The 24,966-nt window shown below is 40.2% G+C and overlaps 2 protein-coding genes and 1 long non-coding RNA gene across 16 annotated transcripts in view; 1 reads left to right on the top strand and 2 right to left on the bottom strand.

Moving 5' to 3' along the window:
* The window catches only part of DLAT (dihydrolipoamide S-acetyltransferase), a 31,430-nt gene extending 19,589 nt beyond the window's left edge, over positions 1 to 11,841 (bottom strand). The window contains exons 1-7 of the mRNA XM_082684326.1: positions 10,716 to 11,841; positions 10,127 to 10,228; positions 9,698 to 9,822; positions 9,385 to 9,538; positions 6,304 to 6,430; positions 4,392 to 4,579; positions 2,101 to 2,254 (exon numbers count right to left, since the gene is read on the bottom strand). Of these exons, the coding sequence (XP_082540452.1) occupies positions 2,101 to 2,254; positions 4,392 to 4,579; positions 6,304 to 6,430; positions 9,385 to 9,538; positions 9,698 to 9,822; positions 10,127 to 10,228; positions 10,716 to 11,321 (1,456 nt within the window). The 5' untranslated portion in view covers positions 11,322 to 11,841. The remainder of the gene's footprint in view (positions 1 to 2,100; positions 2,255 to 4,391; positions 4,580 to 6,303; positions 6,431 to 9,384; positions 9,539 to 9,697; positions 9,823 to 10,126; positions 10,229 to 10,715) is intronic.
* On the top strand, positions 11,097 to 17,233 carry LOC309841432. The gene is made up of 3 exons (XR_014299129.1): positions 11,097 to 11,199; positions 12,235 to 12,314; positions 16,957 to 17,233. It is a non-coding gene; the product is annotated as an uncharacterized lncRNA (long non-coding RNA).
* The window catches only part of DIXDC1 (DIX domain containing 1), a gene marked incomplete at its 3' end in the record, with an annotated part of 72,125 nt that continues 60,827 nt past the window's right edge, over positions 13,669 to 24,966 (bottom strand). For all 14 annotated transcript variants that reach the window (XM_082684327.1, XM_082684335.1, XM_082684334.1 and 11 more), the window contains 3 exons: positions 19,300 to 19,405; positions 18,242 to 18,350; positions 13,669 to 17,006 (listed from right to left, as the gene is read on the bottom strand). In XM_082684327.1, coding sequence (XP_082540453.1) covers positions 16,926 to 17,006; positions 18,242 to 18,350; positions 19,300 to 19,405 — 296 coding nt within the window. The remainder of the gene's footprint in view (positions 17,007 to 18,241; positions 18,351 to 19,299; positions 19,406 to 24,966) is intronic.

Genomic DNA, 24,966 nt, shown 5'->3' with positions numbered 1-24,966 from the left:
CCTCCTGCTGTGCTTTAAATAAAATTCAAATTCTACCATGACCTGCCAAGTCCTTGTTCTCACCCCTATGTTTCTTTCCAACCTCACCACCTCCTGCCACTAGACCCTCTATTAACACCGGCCTCCTGTATGTTCCTCAAACATGGCAAACTCTCTCCACTTCAGATTATGTAGTACTGGTCTCTCTGACCCCAGTTCTTCACACGGCTGGTTCACAGCTGACTCCTTCTCATCTTTCAGGTTGGATCAAGTGTCACCTCATCAGAAAGATCTTCCCCAACCACCATATCTAACAGCAGTCAGGCTGCACATACAGTCACACTGTCACTCAACAGTGTATCACTTGGTTTATTCTCTCAACATTTGGATCATCCTAGGTAATCACAAGTTATTTTCATTATTATGGCTAATACCTATATATGCTTTCTATGTGCAGGCACTGTTTAACTCAGGTCACCCTCACAACCTAGAAGGCATTATTTTTATATACAAATGAAGAAACTGAGACATAAAAGGTCACACAGGTAGTGTACAGCAGAGCTGGGGTTCAAATCTGAGCATTCTAGCTCCAGAGCCCATACACTTAGCTACTATGCTGTACTCTCTGTTTAACTCTTTATTTTTCTTAACATAAGCATCTAAAATTGAAATCTTGTCTATCTTATGAACAAGTGATGCACAGACAAGACTCCATGAATATTGGTTTAAATAACAGTAAATAAATCACCTAACTCTAACTGCCTGACTTTCCCACTTAAATCTTTGGTATAGCACCAGTGTTGCTAAGTATCTCATAAAACATCCTTCTTCACCTGTCTAAAGTCTTTGGATATAATTATTAACCCAGTCCCTCCACTCTCCTTAAAATTTACTCTGACTTACACTGCTGTCCCTAATGCTAGTCACATACACATAAAAAATGGCAACATACCAATGAAATAACATAAAGATGGAAAAAAGCATCTTCAAATATTATAAGAATCCTCTGAAGGCCAAAAAATTTACAATATCCTATTCTTACTCTTTGGGACTATCTTGCCTTCTAACCACAAAACAACAGACAACAGACAGATGATAACCAGCACTGAGTGCCCATAGCTGGGCAGCTGGAGAAACAACCAGATTCAAATTGGAACTTTACTACTTAACAGAAAGGGAGACTCTTAAGACTATTTTCATATCCAAAAAAATGATGAATGATAATTCTTACTTCAAGAAATGTCATGCTAAATGTGGCAATTCAGTGACTAGCACATAGTAGTAGCCATCAAACCAGGCTTCAGGATGAGTCATTTGCCCTTCTCCAAATAAGTGTTCTAATCACCTTACATTTCAGCTCAAAAACATTCATTTAAATGCCAGGTGATAATATTAATATGAACAGAATACATTTACTTAATATCTATTATATTCTAAATATTATCCTAAGCCCTTTGCTTGTTTTAATATACACTATTATTTCAGCTTCACAAATGGGTAAGCAGATGGTTTAAGTAATTCACCTACAGACATATACAAGTTAAGTAATTCACCTAAAGTCATATCACACAGAAGATGATAAAGCCAAAAGTAAACCGCGGATGCTCTGATTCAAGACCTCATGCTCTTATCAGTACGCTATACTTTCTCTTTGGGGAGAAAAAGATATGAATTAGATATTTTCCTTTGCCCTCAAGAACTTTAGTTCAGTTTTATATTTTCTCATTCAAGTCATTTCCAATCACCCCAGGTTTCTATTTTATGCTGTGTACTGCTAGATTCAGTCAGCTTTGCAGCAAGAGAGATTTCTTATTACATCGTCAAGTCTGAAAACTCAACTCTGCTGAACAAGCACATTACACTTGCACTAAAAATTAAGCAGTTCCCATGAACTGAGGGAAAAAAGGCTATCCACATTATATAAGTAGATCCTAGATGAGCTAAACACAGCACATTAAGTCTCCCTATCTGTGGTGGCAACAAAGGAGATGACTTCCCTCCTTCATCCTTTTCTGCACCATTCCAAATAAGATGACCGTACAGAGTTGTCCTTGCTGGACTTAAGAATGAATCTCAAGTAAATTTTATCTTTACAGCCCCTTCGTATAGAGACAAACTTACCCTTTACTTGTGTAAGATCAATCCCTTTCTCTGCTGCCAGTTTCTTTGCAAGTGGGCTAACAAACAACCTTCCCTTGGGTCCGGCAGGAGTAGCTGGGCGGGGGGCTGAAGGTGTAGGCGCTACAGGTTGGGGAGTCGGAGGAACAGGGGCCACCTTTTGAGAAAAGTTACAAACTGTTAATTCACCACTGTAAAGACTGGTCTGAGAGATGAAGAGCTTACATTTATTAAGAAATCAAAATAACTTCTATCTTATGCATATTTTTCCTACTTAACCAACTTAATACAGCAATATGAAGAGTAATAACACAACTTTATGTCAAAGACAGAACCATGTTCTTACTCCCTGATAACATGGAGACATAGGATTTAACAAGGCTAATCAGTATGTAATATCCTGACAGACTTCCTTTACTTTCATCTCTTGCTGTGTCTTTATTCTCATTCTCTTTCATGACCAACATGGTTTTGTTTTTACTTAACCTCATTTCAAAATAATAAATTACACTGGAATTTCCATGTTGAAAGTACCTTAAGACGTAACTACTACTGGCCACCTCCCCACAAATGTAGGCAAGTCAGAAATCAAGTTTCTCTGACAGAAATGTGTACCTTCATCTAAACTCACATGATTCTAACACGTACAGAAGCCTCATCACAGAGTTACCTCAGCCTGGAGTGCATACCAGTACATTTTAGGTATATATATATATATATATATATATATATATATATATATTTTTTTTTTTTTTTTTTAAAGATTTTATTTATTTATTTGACAGAGAGAGAGATCACAAATAGGCAGAGAGACAGACAGAGAGAGAGATGAGGAGAAGCAGGCTCCCTGTTGAGCAGAGAGCCCTATGCGGGACTCGACCCCAGGCCCCTGGGATCATGACCTGAGTCAAAGGCAGAGGCTTAACCCACTGAGCCACCCAGGCGCCCCTACATTTTAGGTATATAGCGTATACTGTATAGCATACTATGACAAGACTAGCTTCTATGCAAAACAAGCCATGTGATGTCAAGGTTCTAATATATTATAAAAATAAGCTTGACCCAGCATAAGTGAATACCAAGAGTACTGACAGTAACAAAGATTAACTGACCCTCCAACAATACGAGTTTGAACTACACAAGCCCACTTACACATGGATTTTTTACAGCACAGTACTATAAATGTATTTTCTCTCCCTTACAATTTTAATAACACTTTCTCTATTGTGGTTTAAAAATACAGCATATAGGGGCGCCTGGGTGGCTCAGTGGGTTAAAGCCTCTGCCTTCGGCTCAGGTCATGATCCCAGGGTCCTGGGATCGAGCCCCGCATCAGGCTCTCTGCTCGGCAGGGAGCCTGCTTCCTCCTTCTCTCTCTCTGCCTGCCTCTCAGCCTACTTGTAATCTCTGCCTGTCAAATAAATAAATAAAATCTTTAAAAATAATAAAAAAAAGAATACAGCATATAATATGTATCATATACATATACATACAAAATTATGTGTTAATTGACTATCTACTGTCTACATGGTCAGTAAGGCTTCCAGTCAACAGTAGGCTTATTAGTTAAATATGGGCAGAATCCAAAGTTATACACAGATTTTCAAGTGCACAGAGTTGGTGTCCCAGACCCCATGTTGTTCATGAACAACTGTATACAGTAACGTCCATATGCATATCTATACCTAAAGCAAAAAAAAGAGCATGTCACCTTGGCTTTGTGCTTAGCAGGACTAAGACAGCAGGGAGAAAAAAAAAAGCTACAAGGATCCAACAACTGACTATCGGGGGAATGGTGCACTGCCACATACTTGCAGATCTCCACAAAAGCTATCTCCTTTTTTTTTTTTTTTTTTTTTTTTTAAGGTTTTTAAAAGGGGCGCCTGGGTGGCTCAGTGGGTTAAAGCCTCTGCCTTCGGCTCAGGTCATGATCCCAGGGTCCTGGGATCGAGCCCAGCATTGGGCTCTCTGCTCGGCAGGGAGCCTGCTTCCTCCTCTCTCTCTCTGCCTACTTGTAATCTCTGTCAAATAAAATAAATAAAATCTTAAAAAAAAAAAAAAAAAGGTTTTTAAAAATATTTTAAGTAATCTCTACACCCAACCTGGGGCTCAGACTCATAATCCCAAGGTCAAGAGTTGTAGCCTCTACCAATTGAGCCAGCCAGGCGCCCCTAACCATCTCCTTATTTACAGAATCTTGAGAGCTGGAAGGAACTTAGAATATCATGCAATCTAATCCCTCAATTTAGAGATGAATAAGATAAGTGTTACCTCAATTCTAGAAGCATACCTACCGGAGGTGGGGTAGATGGTGGTGCTTGCGGTTTTAAATCAGTTACTTCAGTTGGCCTATAGTCAGCAAATGCTGGTATATCTTCCTCTTTTTCTACAATGATACAAAGTGGGGTTCCTAAAGGGACATCTCTTGTGCCTTCAGGGATCAGGATTTTTGCCAGGTAACCCTCTTCCTGTACTTCAAAACCTTAAATAGAAAGAAAAAAACATTATGGAATTTAAAGGACTCTACTATCCCACCAAACTCAAAGCACAGTTTTAAGTAAAAAGTTTTTCTAACTAGCTATATAACCTTTTGTGAGTTAACATCTCTGTTGTCTCAGCTTCTTTAGCTAAAAAGTGGGGGTTACAATAGTACCTACCTCACAGTAATGTTCTAAAAATTATTAATTTTCAAATACTTAGAAACAGTACCTGGGACAAAGTAAATACTAAATAAACAACTGTTAAATAAGACTATGAGAGACTTAGACAGTTGTTAGTTCTAAATATTTTCTTAAAAACATCTTTAAGGGCAGCTGCTATGCAGACCCACAAGACTCCAGGATGACATTAACTGGACCAATATTGCATCAGCTGTACTTTTAAAAATCAGAACCACATGGATGTTAAATTAAGGGAGCTACTAGAATTGACAGTGGTATGGGATTATGCCCTTAAAAGTATCTCTGGAGTTTTTGAAAGAGGTTATATTTGGTAGTCAACTAAATATTTCAGTGTGAAGAAACATGGCATTACTAGGGTTTCTACAGTGTTAGAGAGAAGAGAACTCAAACATGAAGTGTTACAAAAGTAAAACTAAAAAATACAATGCAGAGAAGTACTTTTGCCTTGCAGGCCTCTTGGCTTTTTGAGTTGTGCCCCTCCCTGACAAACATATCTTTGATGAAAACTTCCGTTTTCCAGTTAAGAATTAATATCCAATAGAAAAAGTTAAAAAAAAAAAAAAAGACTCCAAGGCCACAAGAGAGTTTAAAGAATTTGACAAAGGCAACGCTTCTCCAGTGACTATCAGAGTCTCTAGAATACCATCTCTATAGCAATTCCAGTATCCAAGTTAAAAGGCAAAGCAGATCTATTGTTACCAAGGGGTTCTGTTTGTTTCTAAGAAACAGAATCCTTTCTTCTAATAAAATCTTTTGGTTGGAACACAATATGCGAAAAGATAAAAAGGAGTTGCCCTTCCAGTTGCCCTGGAAGTTGGGGAGAGGGGCAGGGAAAGCAGAGTCCTGTTCACTAAGTCTCCTTTACCTCACAGTGCCATCAAGGAATCATGGGGCTTGAAGAACACAATCTAAAAACCACCACTGTGGAGGATGCTCAGAATCACCCACTCTTGGGGACTAGCTAGGAAACAAATAGATCTAATATCTATAAATATTATCACAAATAATAGGTGGGCTTTGTTCTGAGCATAAAAATGAATCAGAAAGGGAATATATGGAAATGCAATATGCTGTGTGAACAGGTATATACATATTTTATCAGTCACTCTAAAACTATGGAAGCAATCCAAACCCTGGTTTCAGTTTTCCTTCAAAGTCATCTTAAATTCTTTGTTATTTTCCTGCCTAGAAAGTAATTTTCTCCTGTTTCCTTTTCTCCCCCTTTGCCCAATTCAAAGAACAGCAGGGCTGAAATAGCTTCTCAGTAACACAGTAAGACTAAGAAGCAAACTCCGGATAAAAATCATCTCTAAGTTGACATATCTTTGATTCATTAGGAGTGCAGTGTGGCATCAACAAATTCCACTACATACACTTCTGTCATGACAGAGTCTATTCCAGGAAATGAATCCCAAAAATTAAAATTTTTCATGTTATCACTCACTCATTATAGGATAGGACGGCAATCCTCTTCCCTCATTGGAAAACTCAGTGCCTCAACCATTAAGAGCTGAAGAAATCTCACCTATAGTGGCCTTGTCAGTCTCTATCTCTGCCAATAAATCTCCTTCACTTAGCTTCTCACCCACTTTTTTTTCCCATCTCTGAACTGTGCCCATGGTCATGGTGGGAGAGAGGGCAGGAAGAACCACCTGTAGAAACAAACACATATTATTGCCTAATACTACAAAGCCTTGGACACAGTGGCACTTAGGCAAGCTTCATTAGTTTTATGGAATGATAGTGACTCTGGCGATCCAAATTCCCATCTGTCTGATGCCCTCATAAGAGCAAAAGATCCGTGCCTCAATAGTGCCCTACCATTTGAATCAACCTCCAAATCCCAAGATTTACAGTATCAGTGATACTTTGAGCACCCCCCAAACAAAGTTAAAAGCAAGGGGTTAACTAGGAAATATTTCTTTCTAGATTGTCAAAATTAATTCATCAATTACATATCTAAACAGAGTATCTTTTCATCTTTTTTATTGCTTAGATTAAACTAGAATTTTTCATTTTCACAGAATGATCTTGGTTTAGACTATTCCATTAAAATTTTGCTGTGCTCTGTATTAGCATCTATCTTTTCACTCAGAGGCAACAGCATTTCTCCTAAACTTCCCAGATACCTTTCCAAGATAAAAAGATTATATAAAATTATACACCAACAAACTGGACAACCTAGAAGAAATGGGTAAATTACTAAAACACATAACCTTCCAGAACTAAATCAGGAAGAAGCTGAAAATTTGAACAGACTGATTAATGAAACTGAATCAGCAATCAAAAAACTCCCAACAAACAAAAGTCCAGGACCAGATGGCTTCCCAGGTGAATTCTACCGAACATCTGAATAGTCAGTAAGAGAAAGAAAAGTTCTAAATTCATTCTACAAAACCAACCCTGATACCTAAACCACCAATAACAAATTTAAACAAACTACAGGCCAATGTCTCTGATAAACATAGATGCAAAAATCCTTAACAAAATATTAGCAAACTGAATCTAACAATACATTTAAAAAATTCATCACAATCAAGGACTTATTCCAGGGATGCCAGAGTGGTTCAATATTCACAAATCAATGTGATATACCACATTAATAAGAGAAAAGATAAAAAAACACATTATCATCTCAATAGATGCAAAACATCTGACAAAGCACAACATCCATAAACGATAAAAACTCTCAACGAAGTGGGCATAGAGTGAACATACTTAACAAAATAAAGGCCTTATACGATCTACAGCTAATATCACACTCAGTGGTGAGAAACTGACAGCTTTCCCTCTAAGATCAGGAATAAGGATATCCATTCTCACCACTTTCATTCAATATAGTATTGGAGGTCCTGGTCACAAGCAATCAGACAAGAAAAAAAAAAAAAAGGCACCCAAATTGGTAAGAAAAAAGTAAAATTTTAACAATTGCAAGAAAAATAAAGGAAAGAGTCCCTTCCATCCCAATAAGATCTGAACATCAGACTGGCTGATTTCAATGAAACATTGCTTTGCCACTCATATGGCTTGTGTGTCCCCTGAATTTAGATGCTTACCCAGTTATTATGGGTTTTGTTTGCTATCTTCTCAGTTTTTTCTATCAGTTAGCAAGAGGATTATTCTGAGAGAAAATCATTTCAATTAATGTCTTGGGAAAGAGAAGAAAAACAAGAAAAACAGGGGTCCCTGGGTGGCTCAGTGGGTTAAGCCACTGCCTTCAGCTCAGGTCATGATCCCAGGGTTCTGGGATGGAGCCCCAGCATCGGGCTCTCTGCTCAGCAGGGAGCCTGCTTCCTTCTCTCTCTCTGCCTGCCTCTCTGCCTACTTGTGATCTCTGTCAAATAAATAAATAAAATCTTTAAAAAAAAATAAAAAAAATATAACTCTACTTAGAAAATATTTTTTAAACGTTTTTCTTGTTCAGAATTTGTCATCTCCATCTACTTCTTCAAAACCAGTGGAGCCAGTAATCTCTATACAGATCTTAAAAGATAATTAAAATACAACTGTAACGCTTGCACACAAAGCCACAGACATAAAATGGAGAGAAAGGAAGTGTGTCTTACATAGTAAGAGAAGAGTTTACTGAACAGGATGAAACAAATGTGTGACCTAAACACCACACAAGACTTCACAAGTGGCTATTAAAAGACCAGGGAGAAGAGTATTATGCCCCAAAAGGAAAAATGATTCCTATACAGAAATTTCTACAAATAAACTAAGTGAAAGAAAAGTTTTAGTCTTAATCCTTTAGAAAAGGGCCAGTTTCTTTTTACCAATTTCCAATATCCAAAATACGAATATACATGGGATAACCGTAATACCTAAAAAACCACTGTAGTTTCTTAGAAACAGATTTATTTAACAGAACCAACTGCGATTATATTTATTGCCTTCAACTCTTTAGTCCATTCTACACACTTTGTCGCCAGTTTCCTCATTTATTAATATTATGGGACTAGTTCACGTGCCTTTTTTTTTTTAAAGATTTTATTTATTTGACAGAAAGATAGAGAGAGCCAGAGAGCACAAGCGGAGTTAACAGCAGAGGAGGAGGGAGAGGCAGACTCCCCGCTAAGCAGGAGCCCGATGTGGGGCTCCATCCCAGAACACTGCGATCATGACCTGAGCCAAAGTCAGACGCTTACCGACTGAGCCACCAGGCACCCCTAGTTCACTCACTCATAAAAATAAACATCACACGTCAAAGGAAAACATCAACTGGGGACTTTTATTCAATGGACAATACTACAGGCCTACTGAACACTCTATACTACAAGGAGTAGGTATTAGTACAAATCATCCTCCAAACCTAATACAATGTTAATGAATGAGAAATGCCAAGCATTATCCTACCTACTATACTCAGGCTGAGAAAGTTTAAAGGAATGTCCAAGTTCACACACCTAGAAATAATGACTAGGAATAAAACTGTCAATTTTAATGTTTAAATCCCTATTTACTTTCTTCTTTTTTAACTCTCTATTTACTTTCAAATGACAAGAGCTGGCCATAGTTAATGCCAGCTTCTAGGATGTGATGGCCATATATGAAAAATAATGAATAATTAACTTTCCAGAGCGAACACCCGGGGGCTGAGCCTCACCTGCATGTGAGTGGGATATGAGCTACCGGGAGCCTGAGCAGAAGGTATAGGTGGAGAAGCAGGGGCAGCAGGTGTTGGTGCTGTAGCTGCCTGCGGAGTAGGTGCTGCTGAGGAATCCAATGTGTAATTTTTAAAGGCCTCAATATCCTCAGGCCTATGGAAGAGAAAAAATGTGTAAGTACTAGAACTTATAAAGCAGATTTAACAACCAAAAAAGTAGTCTCAGAAGCCTATTAACTCCTCCTTTCTCAATCCTAGGTCAAAACACTCCACTAAGCACCTAAGTTCCACAAATTACCAAGGCACTACTCACTTTTCAACTGTGATACAGATGATCGCTCCAACTGGAACATCTCTGGTACCTTCAGCAACCAATATCTTTGCCATGTAACACTCCTCCAGGCTCTCAAACCCAACAGTGGCTTTATCAGTTTCAACCTTTTAACAAAAAGCAGCAGTTTAGGCTTCATGTTACCAGGATGAAATTTATTAGACTGTGCCTGGAATCACACAGTTCCATGTGAAGCTAAAGCCTCTATTAATAGACCTGAAAGGAATTAGTTAAAAATCAGCCTGGCCAGCTGCTGACAACTTACCTAACCAACCTTCTCTAATATCAAGTTGTAAAAAACATCTAAGTTTCTCAAACAAAAGGGATAATTACCTATCTGGAAAGCTAACACTCAGTCAGTTGAGCTAAGCCAGTTCCTTCTAACTCATTTCCATGTTTTAAATAACTTACCTCTGCAATTAGTTCACCCTCATTGATTTTTTCCCCTTCCTTTTTTTCCCAACGGGCTATGGTGCCTGCCTGCATTGTGGGGGAAAGAGAGGGCAACGGGACCTGGAGGAGAAAAAGGAGAAACACTATATTTAGAAAACGCTATCTCTCAGTCTGGCTTAATGCTTCAATCAATTGTATTTAATGCAGAGAGTGTACTGAGTCCCGTCGCACGCCGGGCACTGGGGATAGAAAGGGAGTTCCTGCCACCAGCTCTGCAGTGACAGGGTTCCTGCTCCACAATCCCGTGGGACTGGCAGAGAACATCACTCAGCAGACATTCCACAAATAGCCTAAGGTTTGGAGCTCTTCTTTCAATGAATAGATCAAGAGACGGAAGCCTGGAACTCTTCCTTCAATGGAATAAATACATCAGGAGAGGTAAAAAAGCTCAAGAGCCACAGCAAGGCTGGGTTTTGGAGAAGAGACAAATGACATACACTGGGAAGGGGTTGGAAGATCACTGAAGCCTCAGAGGGAGGATTCCGAGGCCAAGAAGACTGCCCTGAAGGGCAAACGGGGTCCCGCGAAGGGCAGGACTGGGGCTCACCTTCTGATGCGGGGGTAGGCTATACCAGCGGCGGCTGGACGATCCCAAAAGCTGCAGAACGAGGCGGTTCCGTGTGTCCTTCGAGCTGGGGCTCCAGCCGCAGAGTGCCCGGACCCTGCCATACCCCATGGTCCCACTACTGCAACGAGCCGGACCCGCACCAGCCCGCGGAGTCACGCATGGAGCTCCCGGGTCCTCCCGCAAGGCCGCCCACCGAGCCCCGAACCCCGCCCTTGGGGCCGCATTCTGGGCCCGCCGAGCACAGACGCGCCACATAGTGCCAGCAACCCCCACACCCCAAAACCAACGCCGTCTCCGGAGTGACCTCTCCAAGAGCAGTGTGGCGTTGCCGTCAGCCGCGCCGCACGGCCGCACATTGTCGTAAAATAGGCTCCGAGGATTCACCGCACCCCTCCCCAGCCCAGAAATGGGTGGAACGTCCGCTCTTCCTCCAGGGAGTAGGGGAAAGGGTGGCTGGCGGCAGGTAGGGTAGACTATTTTCCAGCCACAGGGGCAGGGGCGTTCCAGCGGAGCCAACGCAGGCGCAAGTTTGGGAAAAATAAGACGCGGAGAGGATTTAAGGTAGAGGGGTCCTAGGAGAGGCATCTCGGGGTCCCACAGGGCCTAAGCGATGGGAAGGGCGCAGCCCGCAGGGAGGGGCTTAAAGAGGCTGCGAGAGCCAGACTGATGGAGGCAGAATGGCCTGAGAGGTGGGCTGAGGGGGCGTGGCCAAGTTTTGAGAAAAACCGGGAAGGGAGCCGGAGGCCTAGGGCAGGGTCTCGGAGCGCTGCGAAAGACTGTTCCGCGGAGCTGTCGGAGGGGATCTGGGCGTTTCGGTGATGTGCAGACCGCCTCTGCCGACCCAGACGTGGCCAGGTTTGGGGCCTTGCTCCGCGCAACCCGTATTAAGTTACAAAGGCTTAATTTCGGGTTTGTAGCATAACCGGAAATAGAGTGAACAGGTTTTCCAGCCGAGTGGTGTGAGGGGCAGCCAAGCCGAAGATTCATTCCCCCATTAAGGTGTGCTGTAGCAGGACTAAGCATTTATGATGTGTATGAAGATACAAGTTTTCGAAACAGATTTACGTTTCTGACTTACTACAGAATCCCCTTAAATCGCAAAAAGCTTTGTTATGCTTGAAATATTTCATACAAATTAGAGTTTGGTATACCGTCCGGTAAATACTGGAAGTTAAGCATCATGTCATTTGGATTAAAAAATGAGAAGTTATCCACATTTGTTAGGTAAACTGCTCTTGTAGGGTTATCATGCTACAAGTGAAAAATACCTCATTTCTGAGCGGAGGGTGGCATTAGATTAGGAAGAAGCACGTGCTGTATTTATATCTCTTAAGTCCCCATTGTACAGATGGTCAGAACACGAAGAACACAAGAAATAGGAAAAATAAACGTGTGAAAATATGTTCAACCTTGCTAGTAATTAAACATTTGGAAAACTGAAACAGCCGGGAGGCACTATTTCATACCTACTAAAATAGTACGCTTTTTTAAAACCCAGTATTGAGATTGCAGTGAAAAAGATGTACTCATTGAGTGGACTGAATACAACGGTTGTTTTTATAGGTGGCAGTACAAGAAGTAAGTTTACATCTTTCCCCAAAATTCTATTCTCGTACCCTTAAAGCATTCAGAATAATGATACTAGTTTTATTATAATTATTTAGTTTTAATTTAATTATAATTATAATTATATTAGTTTTATTATAATTATTTAGTGTCTTTATAACACTTTGTGTTATAGCTTTAGTGTCTTTATAACCAAAAGAACTGATAAATGTTACTCTCCAAATATGAGGAAAGCAAGCAATCACAGCTGCCTAACAGTAATACGTAGGCAGTACAAGTGAGAAATAATAAATTAACAGGTTAAATGGAAAGGCACATTTGAAATTATAAGAGTAGAACAATTATATTACAAATTAAGTAAAACTAGGAATAACTATTGGGAGAATAATTGTGATTAGTGAAAGGGCTTATACTGTAACTTTATAAATTATGAAAATGTTTTGGTGATTTTTGAATTGACCAGGGTATGTTATTACTTCCACTGTATTGGAATTTAATAACTGGATCTAAATCAGCCTTTGTATGATACTGTCTTCAGTTTGCTGATCACTTACGTAGGTAGAATTGCTTAAACCTGGGTTTGTTATTTTTCAGTGCATAGCCGGTTTTTATTTGAATATACTTTTGACAGGTGTAGTTAAATCACAGGAGGGCACAGGTCAAACAGTCTAGGGGTAAGTCTACCCCAGAGGTGTGGTAGGAATTCTTAGGTTTTCAGGCCTGAGAGAATAGGTCTGAACTCCCCTGAACAGATTGGATAACAGAAGTCAAGGAAAAGGAAGGCTCAAGACTCTAAGGTTTGAAGTAGAGAAACGTGTATAATGGTGACAACCAATAGGAAGTGGGTAGATGGAAAGAGGAATTACTGGGTATGAAAGTTCTTTACATGCTTAATTTTAACATAATGACCTAATTAAAATAGCTTGTAATTAATAGTTGAAAATATGTCATTCCAAGTCAAGTAAAAGCTCAGGACTAAAAATAGAAATATATAAAACGTTTAAATTGAAGTGATACATAAAGCTGACCTAAGTTTTAGGAAGGCAGCTTTCAAATTAATTTGGAAATTCTGGTTCGGAGTACAGCTTGTACTCAGGTTTTTATCTGTTTGCACATTTATATGTAATTTCAAAAGAAGTGCTAAATCAGTGAATTTTCTTTGACAATAATAATGTGTTTTGTGCTTTCCTTTGAAATGCCAATGGTAAAATATCTATGGTCATAAAGTAATCCTTATCTCTGCTCCCCAGGTAATGAGTAAATACGCTACCAGGGAGATCACTTGAGGATATTGACTTGCACTAAATGTAAATGGCTTTGCTGATTAATTTCAGTCGATAAACACAAGTGAAAATGATTAACGGTATTTAGTTTGCAAACTCCATTTTATTCATGGTTTGTTTCTGCTTTTTTTAAATTAGTTCACAAATCTGGTACATACAGGCAGTTAAAACTGGTTATCACTTTGATAATCAGAAGCCTCTGGTATAACACAGTCTTCATGAAAACAAAACGGGGAGAATGCATGGTGGTAATCTCTATGAAAGCAATGGTTGCAAACATCCATGTTTCTAAGAAAATATAACTTTACATATATATTTTAAGCAAGCTATACCTCTTACATAAATTCAGACAATAGGAGTGTGCAATCATAATGCTTATTCTATGGAAAAAATGAAAATTATTATGACATAAATGCTCTTAAGTAATTAGGGTCCTCTTGGATTGGATGTAAACATAAAAGATATTTTCCCCAATTTACAGCCATCCTGGTCAAAAAGAGCTGAAATGTTAATCAGTAATTAGGAATGCCATTAACTAAGTTTAATCCAAATTCTTTAGGTACAAATTGTAAAATGTTCCAATTCCAGCTAATTTAGAGAATCGTCATCAGTTTTTAAATGATGACTTTTGAAGGAATTGAGCTTTCTTCTAAGCTAGTTTTTGTGAGAGGATCCTTTTTTTTTTTTTTTTTAAATCTCATAGGTTTAGAGGTTATTTTATGAACTCTAAACATTCTAATTCCTTAGTTTTTTCAAAGGAAGAGAATTTCAGTGTTCGGATGGACTATCCCACACAAATGTCACCAGGGGACAATCCTTGGAATAAATCAAGAGGCTTCGAGGACAACCAAAGTGTAACAAACAGGAATCGATTTAAACCAGAAGGAACCAATGCACACACTTGTCAGGCGGTTCCTGTGTTTAGAAACTGGAATGGGGATTACCAACACATTGTACACAAAAATTACTGGAGCGACATCCTGTAATGGGGGTGTTTAGTTATTACCCGTGGCATATGAGATTAATGAGCTAAAGGGGAAAAAACTATCTCATTTTCTCCCCGAACTCAACTTCAGCTTTCTGTGGAGGCACTGAGGCCATGCAGCTCCTCTTCCAAAGGACAGAGATATAAAAGCCAAATAAGGTAGAGGACTTTGAAATTTTTCTCTCACTTAATTTTCTCTGAAAAGCTAAATTCTACATAATGGTGAGAATGTTTGCTCAAAGAAAACAGACAAGTAAAATCTAACTTAAGAGACAGATATTTAAGATAAATTGTACTGGAAATACAGTAATAAATTTTGGCCTAGTAACCCTCATGCTTTCTAGCATGTCTAGCAAAACACTAAAATTCATGCAACAGAGAAATTGGTGACATGAGGACCTTTTCTCCAGACTTCCAGGTGGGGGGGGGGGTGCAGATTCAGAATATCCTGTTTTCTTCTGTTTGCTTTCATAATGAATTATTCTTGCTTTGACTGACTTTCCCAGTCACTTCCAATGAGAAATTCTTCAGTAGGAGATCAAGTAAACTTACTGAAAGATATCAGAAATCTTTTGAGCTCCTTCTGTTTGCTAGAGGAGCAATCAAAGAGATTACGTAAAACTACCTCCACTACCAAAATGGCAGGTAGAATTAGAACCAGGAATCAGTTGTCATTAATATACTTGTAATAAAATAAAGCTTGTTTTGAAACCACAAGGGTAAGAAGAGAAGAGCCTTATAAAAGCTACTGGGTTCTCTAGAAAATGGATACAGTATATAGAATGTGAGAACATATAGAACTCACACTCAAGTTATAAAAATAGACATGGTTCTCAGACAAAAACAAATGAGTACAAAAGAATTCTCCAAACATGAACTATTTTAAAAGACACTTTTATATAAAACAACAAAATGTCATTTCAGAGCTCCAATGTTGAAACAGCTGGAAAACAGAGATGAACTAGAGACAGACAGGTCAAGAACCCAGAACTGACTTGTCTGACTCTTCTGGTTGGCAGTGTACATTGGTCACAGGCCGACTGCTTTTGGGAATGAGTATTTGTGTGTGTGTGTGTGTGTGTGTGTGTGCATATATATGTATATACATACATACATATATATATATATGGCTGATTAGTTGATGGTGCTTGGTAAATGACTGAGAAAACCCAAGTTATTAAGTAATCTCTGGAAGTTTAACTCTTTTCTCTTAGCTTCTACACTTGACAATGTTGCACATGAGAAAGGATTCTAGGGTTTTTTTAACCCAGAATCAACCCTGCCATTCACAACTCATGCTCCATGCCCCATGGTTCCTATTGTGCCCTAAAGGATCAACCTAGACTAAATACATAATCGAAAATAACTTGAAATGAAGAGGGGCAGACCAGTAACTCATGCTCAGTACTCATAAATCACAAACACTGAAATGAACAGTCTGTCTCCTTTTGACTGCAACAGAGACACCATGAGTTAAAGGAAGTCATGAGAGAAAGAAAGTCAAGGAAATATGGGTAGCAGCACCTTTCCATACCCGCCTAGATTTTTAAGGAGACTTTAACTCCTTATTCCTTTCAAACACAAAGTTTGTCAGGTGGAAGGGGGAAAAAATAGCTCTACGGTGGAAGAGTCCCCAGAGAAAACTAGCAGTACATGAAATGTGCCCTCTGTGGGCTGAAGGACAAGTTGCAGAACCAGTTAAGACACAAGAGGCAACCCAAGGTCTTACTTCATCATGGTTTTAGCAAAGTATAGCACAATATGGGCAGCCCTTTTTCCATCCAATCAGCGATTCAGCACCATCCATGTCCGGTCCAAAAACTTCCTGAAGAGTGGGCTTTCATCTTTGGTACCACCTCAGGAGTTCCTCTTGGTTTGCAATAGCTGCAAAGAAGCAAAAAAGCTGGTACCTTTGCCTTGTCTGTGAGTACAAATGCTGGGACTCTGATTGCTGCAACCATTGAGGCCGATTAAAATAATACTGTAACACACAGGAGTGATGCGTCCAATTCCCAGTTTCCAGATAATAGCAGCCATGCCCCTACAGGAGCGGGATCATCCATTCGCACTGGTTAAGGCCTTCGGTTTGTTGTCCTCAGAGTAGAATAAAACACTGTGTTCCCACGGACAAGGAACTCCAGATGAACCCATGGTCTACAGGTGGACAGGGATTTTAAGTACCACATAAGCCAGGCACAGAAACAGTACTGGCCCAGGGCTGTCACACTTGGAGAAGCTTCTTTTTTGGCAGCACAAACTAGAAACTTCTTTGTGTATTCTGGTTTTAGTCCTCTTTCCTGAGTGAAACAGCCAGGGGGTGCCAAATTCCATGAGCCCCCAGTTCAATACTCAGCATTAATTCTCTCCATGGTCTTCTTCCACCCAGGCTACAATTTTCCCTTCCCACCCAGGGATGGCATCATCATCGTGAAAAACCTAGAGAAGAAAAAAAAAGAGCCACAGTGAAAAAATAAGTAAGACAGGGATGTCTAGTTGGCTGCTGCTGATAAAACCAAGACCTCAACACAGAAGATAAAGAACATACAGAGGAAAGCCTTAAGTTAGAGTCTACGTCCCTTTTGTTTCGTCCCTAAAGCTATACCTAAATATAAAAATGTATACAAATGCATACATATATATAAATATAAAATATTTTTAACATATGTAATATGTTATTGTATTTTGTATAACAGATTATGTGCATTATATATAATACAACATATACTATAATATATCCTGTTATATTATTATATATTATTAAAATTACATAACATTTTTATATGATACATATATATATATAGTTTTTTTAATCTATGAAATGGTAAAAGCATCCCTAACCTTCCTTTGCTTATAGAGTTTGATTAGAATTAATAGATTACTAACCATATAGCACTTTAGGGTGCTTAGGAGAAAGCAGTAGCATATATATTACAAAAATGAGAAAGGGTAAAATTTTGGTCCCAGGTATCGTAAAGAAAGGGTTAGAAAGAAGACCAAAAGAACAAGCAGTTCTTTTTATTCATTCATTCAATTTTCTAAGCCACTAATAGAACAGGGCTATTAAAGCATTTCAGTGTGGAAATATTTAGCAAATAAAACATTGGCTTTAATCACAATGTGATTATGTAAGAACCCAGAACTCTCTTTCCTATATTTGGCAGAAGGATTATAAAGAAAAGCATAGGCTAAGAAAACATTCAAGGAGTTGAGAATAAGCAGACATGACTTTCCAGAAGTTCCTCATTTTAATTATCTGAGAAACTACCATCCCGATATACAGTTCCACATATTCATGCCTGTTTGTTTATTCTGCTCAACACAGGAAGCAGAAAAGTTTCTTAGAGATTTAGCTACAGATAGAGAAGGGACCCCCTCAAGCCAAGCTTCCATTCAAGCTTAGGTCTTTTCATTTTCACTAACAAAACTTTCTCCTTTTTAAAATAAAGCATTCTGTCCCAGTTTGTCAAAGTGATCGAAGTCCTTGAACTGAGGAAGCTGCCAGTTCCTTGTGCATTCCCTGACCACATCGGTCTAGAGTAATCAGATGGGCCTGAGGCTCTGGGAAACTCCTCTGACCTGGGGAGGGAACTCGGGTACTGGTCGCAGAGGAGGCGGCTCTGGGGTTCAGGACCCAGCAGTGATGCCACCCAGGCCCCCCAGGGATTCTGTACCTCCTCTTTGACAGTGCCAAACTCAGGATCCAGCGCTTTGAAGTGGTACCGATGATTTCCCTCCCGGTCAATAGCTGCTTTAAAATCCTTCAGTGTCACCTCCCCCAACCTGCAACAAAAGGCAAGAGCACTGACGTAGACTGTTGCTCATTAGGCTGGGAAGATGAGAGGTTACCTTAAAGCCAGGCCCCTGCCAAAGACTCTCCAGGCAGAAATGACATGGCCTTGTTAGGTCTCCGCCCCTGGGAACCCAGACAATTCTACAGCAGAGGTTAGGGAGCCACCAAGAGGGAAGAAGAATAGCATTACGGACAGGGTGCTCTGAGAATTTAAAATAGATGTTTGTGTTCCAGCAGCAGCCAGATCGCTTTTGTCTGTTTTACTCTGGAAATCAGACACCATAAGATCTCTGAAATCTAATTGGCTGAACTATCAATACGTCTAAGTTCTCTTGATTTCCTTCTTTGCAACAATATTCCATCTCTTTAGGCTGATAAAATTAAGTCAGACATCACCATCTTCATCTCCCTGTTAGCCCAGACCAACTAAGCATACTCTCCAGGGGAGGGACAACCTATTACCTCTCTCAGCTGCTAGTTCCAGAGTTTAAAAAGTCTTTATTTACCTTACAAGGGAGTATAAAGGAATGTTTGAAGGTTTTTAACATGAATTCTCAATTGCTTAGATGCAACCATCAAACAGGACCAAGATCGATGAGTAACAGCTCTGGAGGGCCAGGCTGCAACCCACGCCTACCAACGGGAGCTGTTTTGAATCCTTAAAAAATGATTTTTCCTAACTCAGAACATAACTGTGCATCAGGTTTGGAAGCACCATTACGGCGTCTGTACTTTGCAGCAGATCATGACCTGTCCCTTACAATGCCACTGGTTAGCAGTGACACTGCAACGAGGATCCTGATCTATATTCGTGCTACACCATACTGTTCCTCAAACGCCTCTCAGCTCGTTCAGTGGGAGGTAACCCCTGAGTCCACCTCCTGTCACTACTTTGTCCTTTCAAAACGTGAAAGAGAAACCGCGATCCTGGAATCTCACCTCTTTGGTATGTTGACCATGAAGGGTGTGAGTGACCGGTCAGTGAAATAGAGCACTTTCGTGCAGGTGCTGCTGACAGCCGGGGAGCTCTGTGAGTGAGGCAACCCTGCAGTTGGAGAGAGACGCTGAGGTCAGAGCTTGCTACCAACCCCGCCTCATTCCGTCATTCGAAGTGTTCCAGGAGCATGAAGGTGCCTGGGGTCACAGCGCAGCCTCCACACCATTGCAAAACACCAGCCACGTCTGTGGGGTGTGATCCACGGGAAGTCACCCCTAGGGCCACAAAGCCAGGAGGAGGTGCTTTGGGCACAGACACTATCATGAGGTCGCCACTTCTCACCCATTCCAGGTACTTCTCCCAGGGAACAACGAGTGTCCCGACAGGCAGTGTTGCTCAGAGTCTAAAGGTCAAAGAAGCCAGGCAAGATCTCAACCAAGGGAGAAGGGACACAGAGCAGGAGGCGCAGACATTGCCAACTTGTAGATGGTGTAGAGAACGCCCACGCAATTCATGGAGAAACGTGAGCAGGAGCAAGAACCACAGAGCAAAGTGACCTTAGAAACTCGGATCCCAAGGGGCTTCATGCTTCTTTGCGAAGGGTACAAAACCTATTTAATCCCTTAGCTAAACAGGATCTGTACGTGTTGGTCCCATGGTTGGTTTGGTTTTTATTTTTTTAAGATTTTATTTATTCGGGCGCCTGGGTGGCTCAGTGGGTTAAGCCGCTGCCTTCGGCTCAGGTCATGATCTCAGGGTCCTGGGATCGAGTCCCGCATCAGGCTCTCTGCTCAGCAGGGAGCCTGCTTCCTCCAATCTCTCTCTACCTGCCTCTCTGCCTACTTGTGATCTCTCTCTGTCAAATAAATAAATAAAATCTTAAAAAAAAAAAAGATTTTATTTATTCATCTGACAGAGAGAAAGAAAGCACACAAGCACAAGCAGAGGGAGAGGCAGGCAGAGGGAGAGGGAGAAGCAGAATTCCCACAGAGCAGGGAGCCCGATGCAGGGCTGGACCCGGGACCCTGGGATTGAGACCTGAGCTGAAATTAAGAGTCAGCGGCTTAACTGACTGAGCCACCCAGGCTAGGTGCCCCGGTCCCATGGTTTTTAACTCAGATTCCTTGTTCTGCATCTTCTCTATTCTTTATACAGGTACTTATTAAAAATTTTAATTAAGGAGTACTTACGATTATGCCTTTAATAGGAGAAAAGACTAAGAAATTTTTATCATAAGAACCAAAAACAGTAATTACTGTACCTTATAATCTAATTTGTTATAATACTAAAATCTCCATTGCCATCCTATCTCCATATATTTTCTTAACTTATTCTAGGTATTTCAGCATCCTTGTCATACGAGTTTACTCTCAAGTAGATACTGATTGACTCGTAACAGTATTTTTCTTGCTTTTGTGGATGTCTTATAATGTCTTATAATTTCTTACTGAATATTAGACATCATATATATGACGGCAGAGAGTGACTTACCAAATATTTATGCTTAGAAATAGGACCACTGCTCGTTCTGCCAGGCCACAGTTAATCTGGACTGCGATTGAGCTGGGATTGGGATTTTTGTTCAGGTTATCTTTGGGGCACCACCATCTTCAAATCCCTGTAGAGTTATGTTTAGGAGCTGGATTGCTGGAGGGTTTTTCTTCACTGTTCCTCCATCTTCAGCTTTAGACTTTACTTGTGAGCCTGTGCCCGAGTCAATCTCTCTACACTTGTGCCTTCCCACAGCAAGCTGGTGTTGCTTCTTACTCAGTGCTTGGACATCCAGTGGCTGGCAATGAGGGGAGCTTCTCTGTGGTCATGACCCAACCTCAGTTTTGAGGGTGGGGCACTCACAATGGTCCTACTCTTCTTCCCCTAAGGGTAGGCAACCTCTAAGATATGAGCCCAAGACAGTGTCCTACCAGTCTCCCAGGCACAGACAGTTCTTTTTCCCTTTTTCTTTCCCTTGTCAAAATAGGTCTTCACCTTTGCCTGGGCCAAGGAGGGAGGAGAAAACTGATTTACTGCCCTTCCCTACTGGCTTAAGGCTTTTGTTCCTTAAAGAAGAATGCTTCATGCTTTTCCTTTCGTGGCAGCTGCCCGGGCCTCCACCACCAAGGTAGGTCTTCCTTAGACTCTGTCCCCACAACCAGTATTTTTCATAAGCACCCAATGGAGGTCCGTAAAGAGCCTGCGAGTGGGTGCAAACTCCCCTTGCTTCTGTGGCCCCGAGGGTTCCTATCCTCTCTCCTTAGCCTTGAGCAATTATAATCCTAGCCGAATTCTTTCCTATTCGTATGGTGGGGCCATCTTCCTCCCACAAGTGCACCAGTGCTTGCATCCAGTCTCTCCTTGGAGGCATCACTTTGTACTCGGGCTCGTTGGTTGCTTTATGACCTCATCTCTCTTGTGAATTCAAGAAAGTGAAAGTTATGATTTCTTTTAGAGGACTCAACTTTGTCTTATCGTTAGGGAAGGAGCCTTCTATATCCTAGGCAGAGGTTGGAAATTATTTTTCTTAACTTACTTTTTAAATTTATTTTTATTTTTACTTATGGGGGGGGCAAAAAGGTGATTTTTATTAAAGCATGAGGACAGGACCCATGGGCAGAAAGAGCTCCTAACTTACTTTTTAAAAATAGAGGTAAAATTCACATAACACAAAACTCACCATTTTAACCATTCAAAGTATACAATTCAGAGGCATTTAGTACATTCAGTATTATGTCACTGTAACTACTATCTAGTTGTAGGGCATCTTATTATCCCAAAAGGTATAGAACTTCATACTCATTAAGCAGTCCCTCCTTCCTAATCTTGGCATCTGTCTGATGTACTCACTGGTTGTTTCTCGGGATCTGCCTATTCTGGGCATTTCATATAAAAGGATTCATGCAGTTTATACCCTTTTGTGTCCGGCATCGTTCACTTAGCGTTTTCAAGGTTCATCCATGTTGTAGCATGGATCAGTGCATTGTTTCTTTTTACAGCTGGATAATATTCCATCAGATGCACATGCCAGAATTTGTTTAAACATTCATTGGGTGATGGATGAACATTTGGGTTGTTTCCACCTTCTGGCTATTCTGAATAATGCTAGGTACGTGTGTGTGCAAGTTTGTAGTTTTTTTTTTTAAATACCTGTTTTTAATTCTTTGAGTATATTCCTAGGAAAGGAATTACTGGATCATAAAGTAATTCTGTATTTAAGTTTCTGAGGAACCACTAAATTGTTTTCCACAGCAGCTGTACCATTTGACATCCCCACCAGCAATGTCTGGGACCTCCCTCTCAACAACATTTATTTTCCATTCCTTTAGAACTAGGGTATCTCACTGTGGTTTTGATGTGCATTTCCTAATGACTCTTGGTTTTACACATCTTTTCATGTGTGGACTGGCTATTTGTTTATCTTTGGAGAAACGCTTATTCAAGCCCTTTGCCTGTTTATTACTGGATTTCTTTGTCTTTTGTTGTCAGTCTGTAAGAGTTCTTTGTATATTCTCTATTCTACAGCCTTATCAGATATATGATTTTTCAAGTATTTAGTCCTAGGGCCTTTGTCTTTTCACTTTCTTGATAGTGTCCTTTGATGCAAAATTTTTTAATTTTGATGAAGTCCTAATTTCCCTATTTTTTCTTCTATTGCTCATGCTTTGCTTTGTCTTTTGTTGCTGACTGAGAATCCAAGGTCATGAATATTTTCCAGGTCTTCTTCCAAGAATTTTACAGCCTTAGCTCTTACATTTACCTCAGTGATCCATTTTTAATGTTTATACATGGTGTGAGGTAGGGGTCTATCTCTATGCTCTACATCTCTACATGTGGATATACTGTTGTCCAGCACCATTTGTAGAAGAGACTATCTGCTGGTCTAATGACCACAGATGTATAGGTTTTTATCTTAACTCTCAATTCTATTCCGCTCATCTACTGTATTACTTTATTTTTTTAAGATTTTATTTTTATTTATTTGAGAGAGACAGAGAGAGCACCAGTGGGGTGGGAGGGCAGAGGGAGAGGGAAAAGCAGAATCTCCACTGAGCAGGGAGCCCAACGCAGGGTTCCATCCCAGGACCCTGGGATAAGACCTGAGCCAGAGGCAGACGCTTAACTGACTGAGCCACCCAGGGGCCACTCTACTGTATTACTTCTTAAATCCAAAATAATTATTATTGCTTCCCCTTAAGAGTAAAAGGCAAGAAAAGAAGTGGATTCAGAGAAAAGATTACTCTTTCAGGAGATCTGGGTGTGATGAAATGGAGAAAGACAGGGCATAAGCCAGAGGGGAATAATTGGAAGGTATTTTGAGACTATAAACATTCACCTTGCACCTCTCATCTGCCACCCACTATGCCATGTTATTTGCACATAATATTTCACTTAATGCTCATAATCCTTCAAAATTATCTCCATTTCATGAACAAGGAAACTAAAATTCATAGATATTAATTAACTCCCTTGCCCATGATCCACACTCTACTGAGAGCCAAAACTACACCCCCAGATCTGTTTGATTCCATACTCTGTATTTTTCCCACTCTATTTTGTATCCAGTTTTGGACACAAAGTTTGAAGTGCCATTATGCCTACAGGGAGATATCCAGTTGTCATTCAAAAATACAGCCCTGGGGCGCTTGGATGGTTCAGTGGGTTAAAGCCTCTGCCTTCAGCTCAGATCATGATCCCAGGGTCCTGGGATCAAGCCCCACATCAGGCTCTCTGCTCAGTGGGGAGCCTGCTTCCCTTCCTTTCTCTCTGTCTGCTTCTCTGCCTGACTGTGATCTGTCAAATAAATAAATAAAATCTTTAAAAAAAAAAAAAAAAAGAACAATCAGTGATTTTTAGAAGTCAATAGAAGACAAGGTTTGTAAAGTAACCACTTTGATTAAGGCCAAGAAGGTCAACAGTGATCTGACAAAAAGAACACTAAGTATGGATTTGCTGAGTAAAAGCCGACTGGTGGCTTGAGTAGTGAATGGGAAGAAAGGATGGAAAAAGATCCCATGTAGACTATTTTTTTAAGGTTTGATGTGGGGGAATAAGAAAAAAAGTCGGTAGGTAGGAGGCTAATGAGTTACACAAGCTTTTGTATTTTCAGGAGAGAGATCTTGTAACTGTGAATACAGAAATTAGATTAACTCTGTATATATAAGCAGCTATGAATATTTGCAGTATTTAGGATAAGTATAGCAAATACATAAAAGGATTTTTCCAGGAAGGAAGGAATTTTTAGATTTTTAAAGAAGAATTTCCAAATATTTAGAATTATCTGCATTGGCAATTTATATTAACCTAAAGAAAGTCCTGAAAGGGATGACAAAATAAAAAGTCTCTCAAGAAAATAGAAATGAGGGACATCTGGGTGGCTCAGTTGGTTGAACAGCTGCCTTTGGCTCAGGTCATGATGCCAGGGTCCCGGGATCGAGTCTAGCTTCCCGCTCCTTGCTCAGCCTGCCTCTCCCTCTCCAGGCCGCTCCCCCTGCTTGTACACACACACTCTCTCTCTCTCTCTGACAAATAAATAAATGAATAAATAAATCTTAAAAAAAAAAATGACTGTTTCAAAACAATACTAAGAAAGAAATTGAAACTAATTCTGGTACCAATATAATTTTTTATTCCCAGTGTAAATCCCTCATTCAAGAAGAAAAGTTATCTGGGGGCTT

Source organism: Mustela nivalis, assembly GCF_964662115.1.
Source record: "Mustela nivalis genome assembly, chromosome: 9".
Lineage (NCBI taxonomy): Eukaryota > Metazoa > Chordata > Mammalia > Carnivora > Mustelidae > Mustela > Mustela nivalis.
This window is presented reverse-complemented; position numbering and strand designations above follow the sequence as displayed.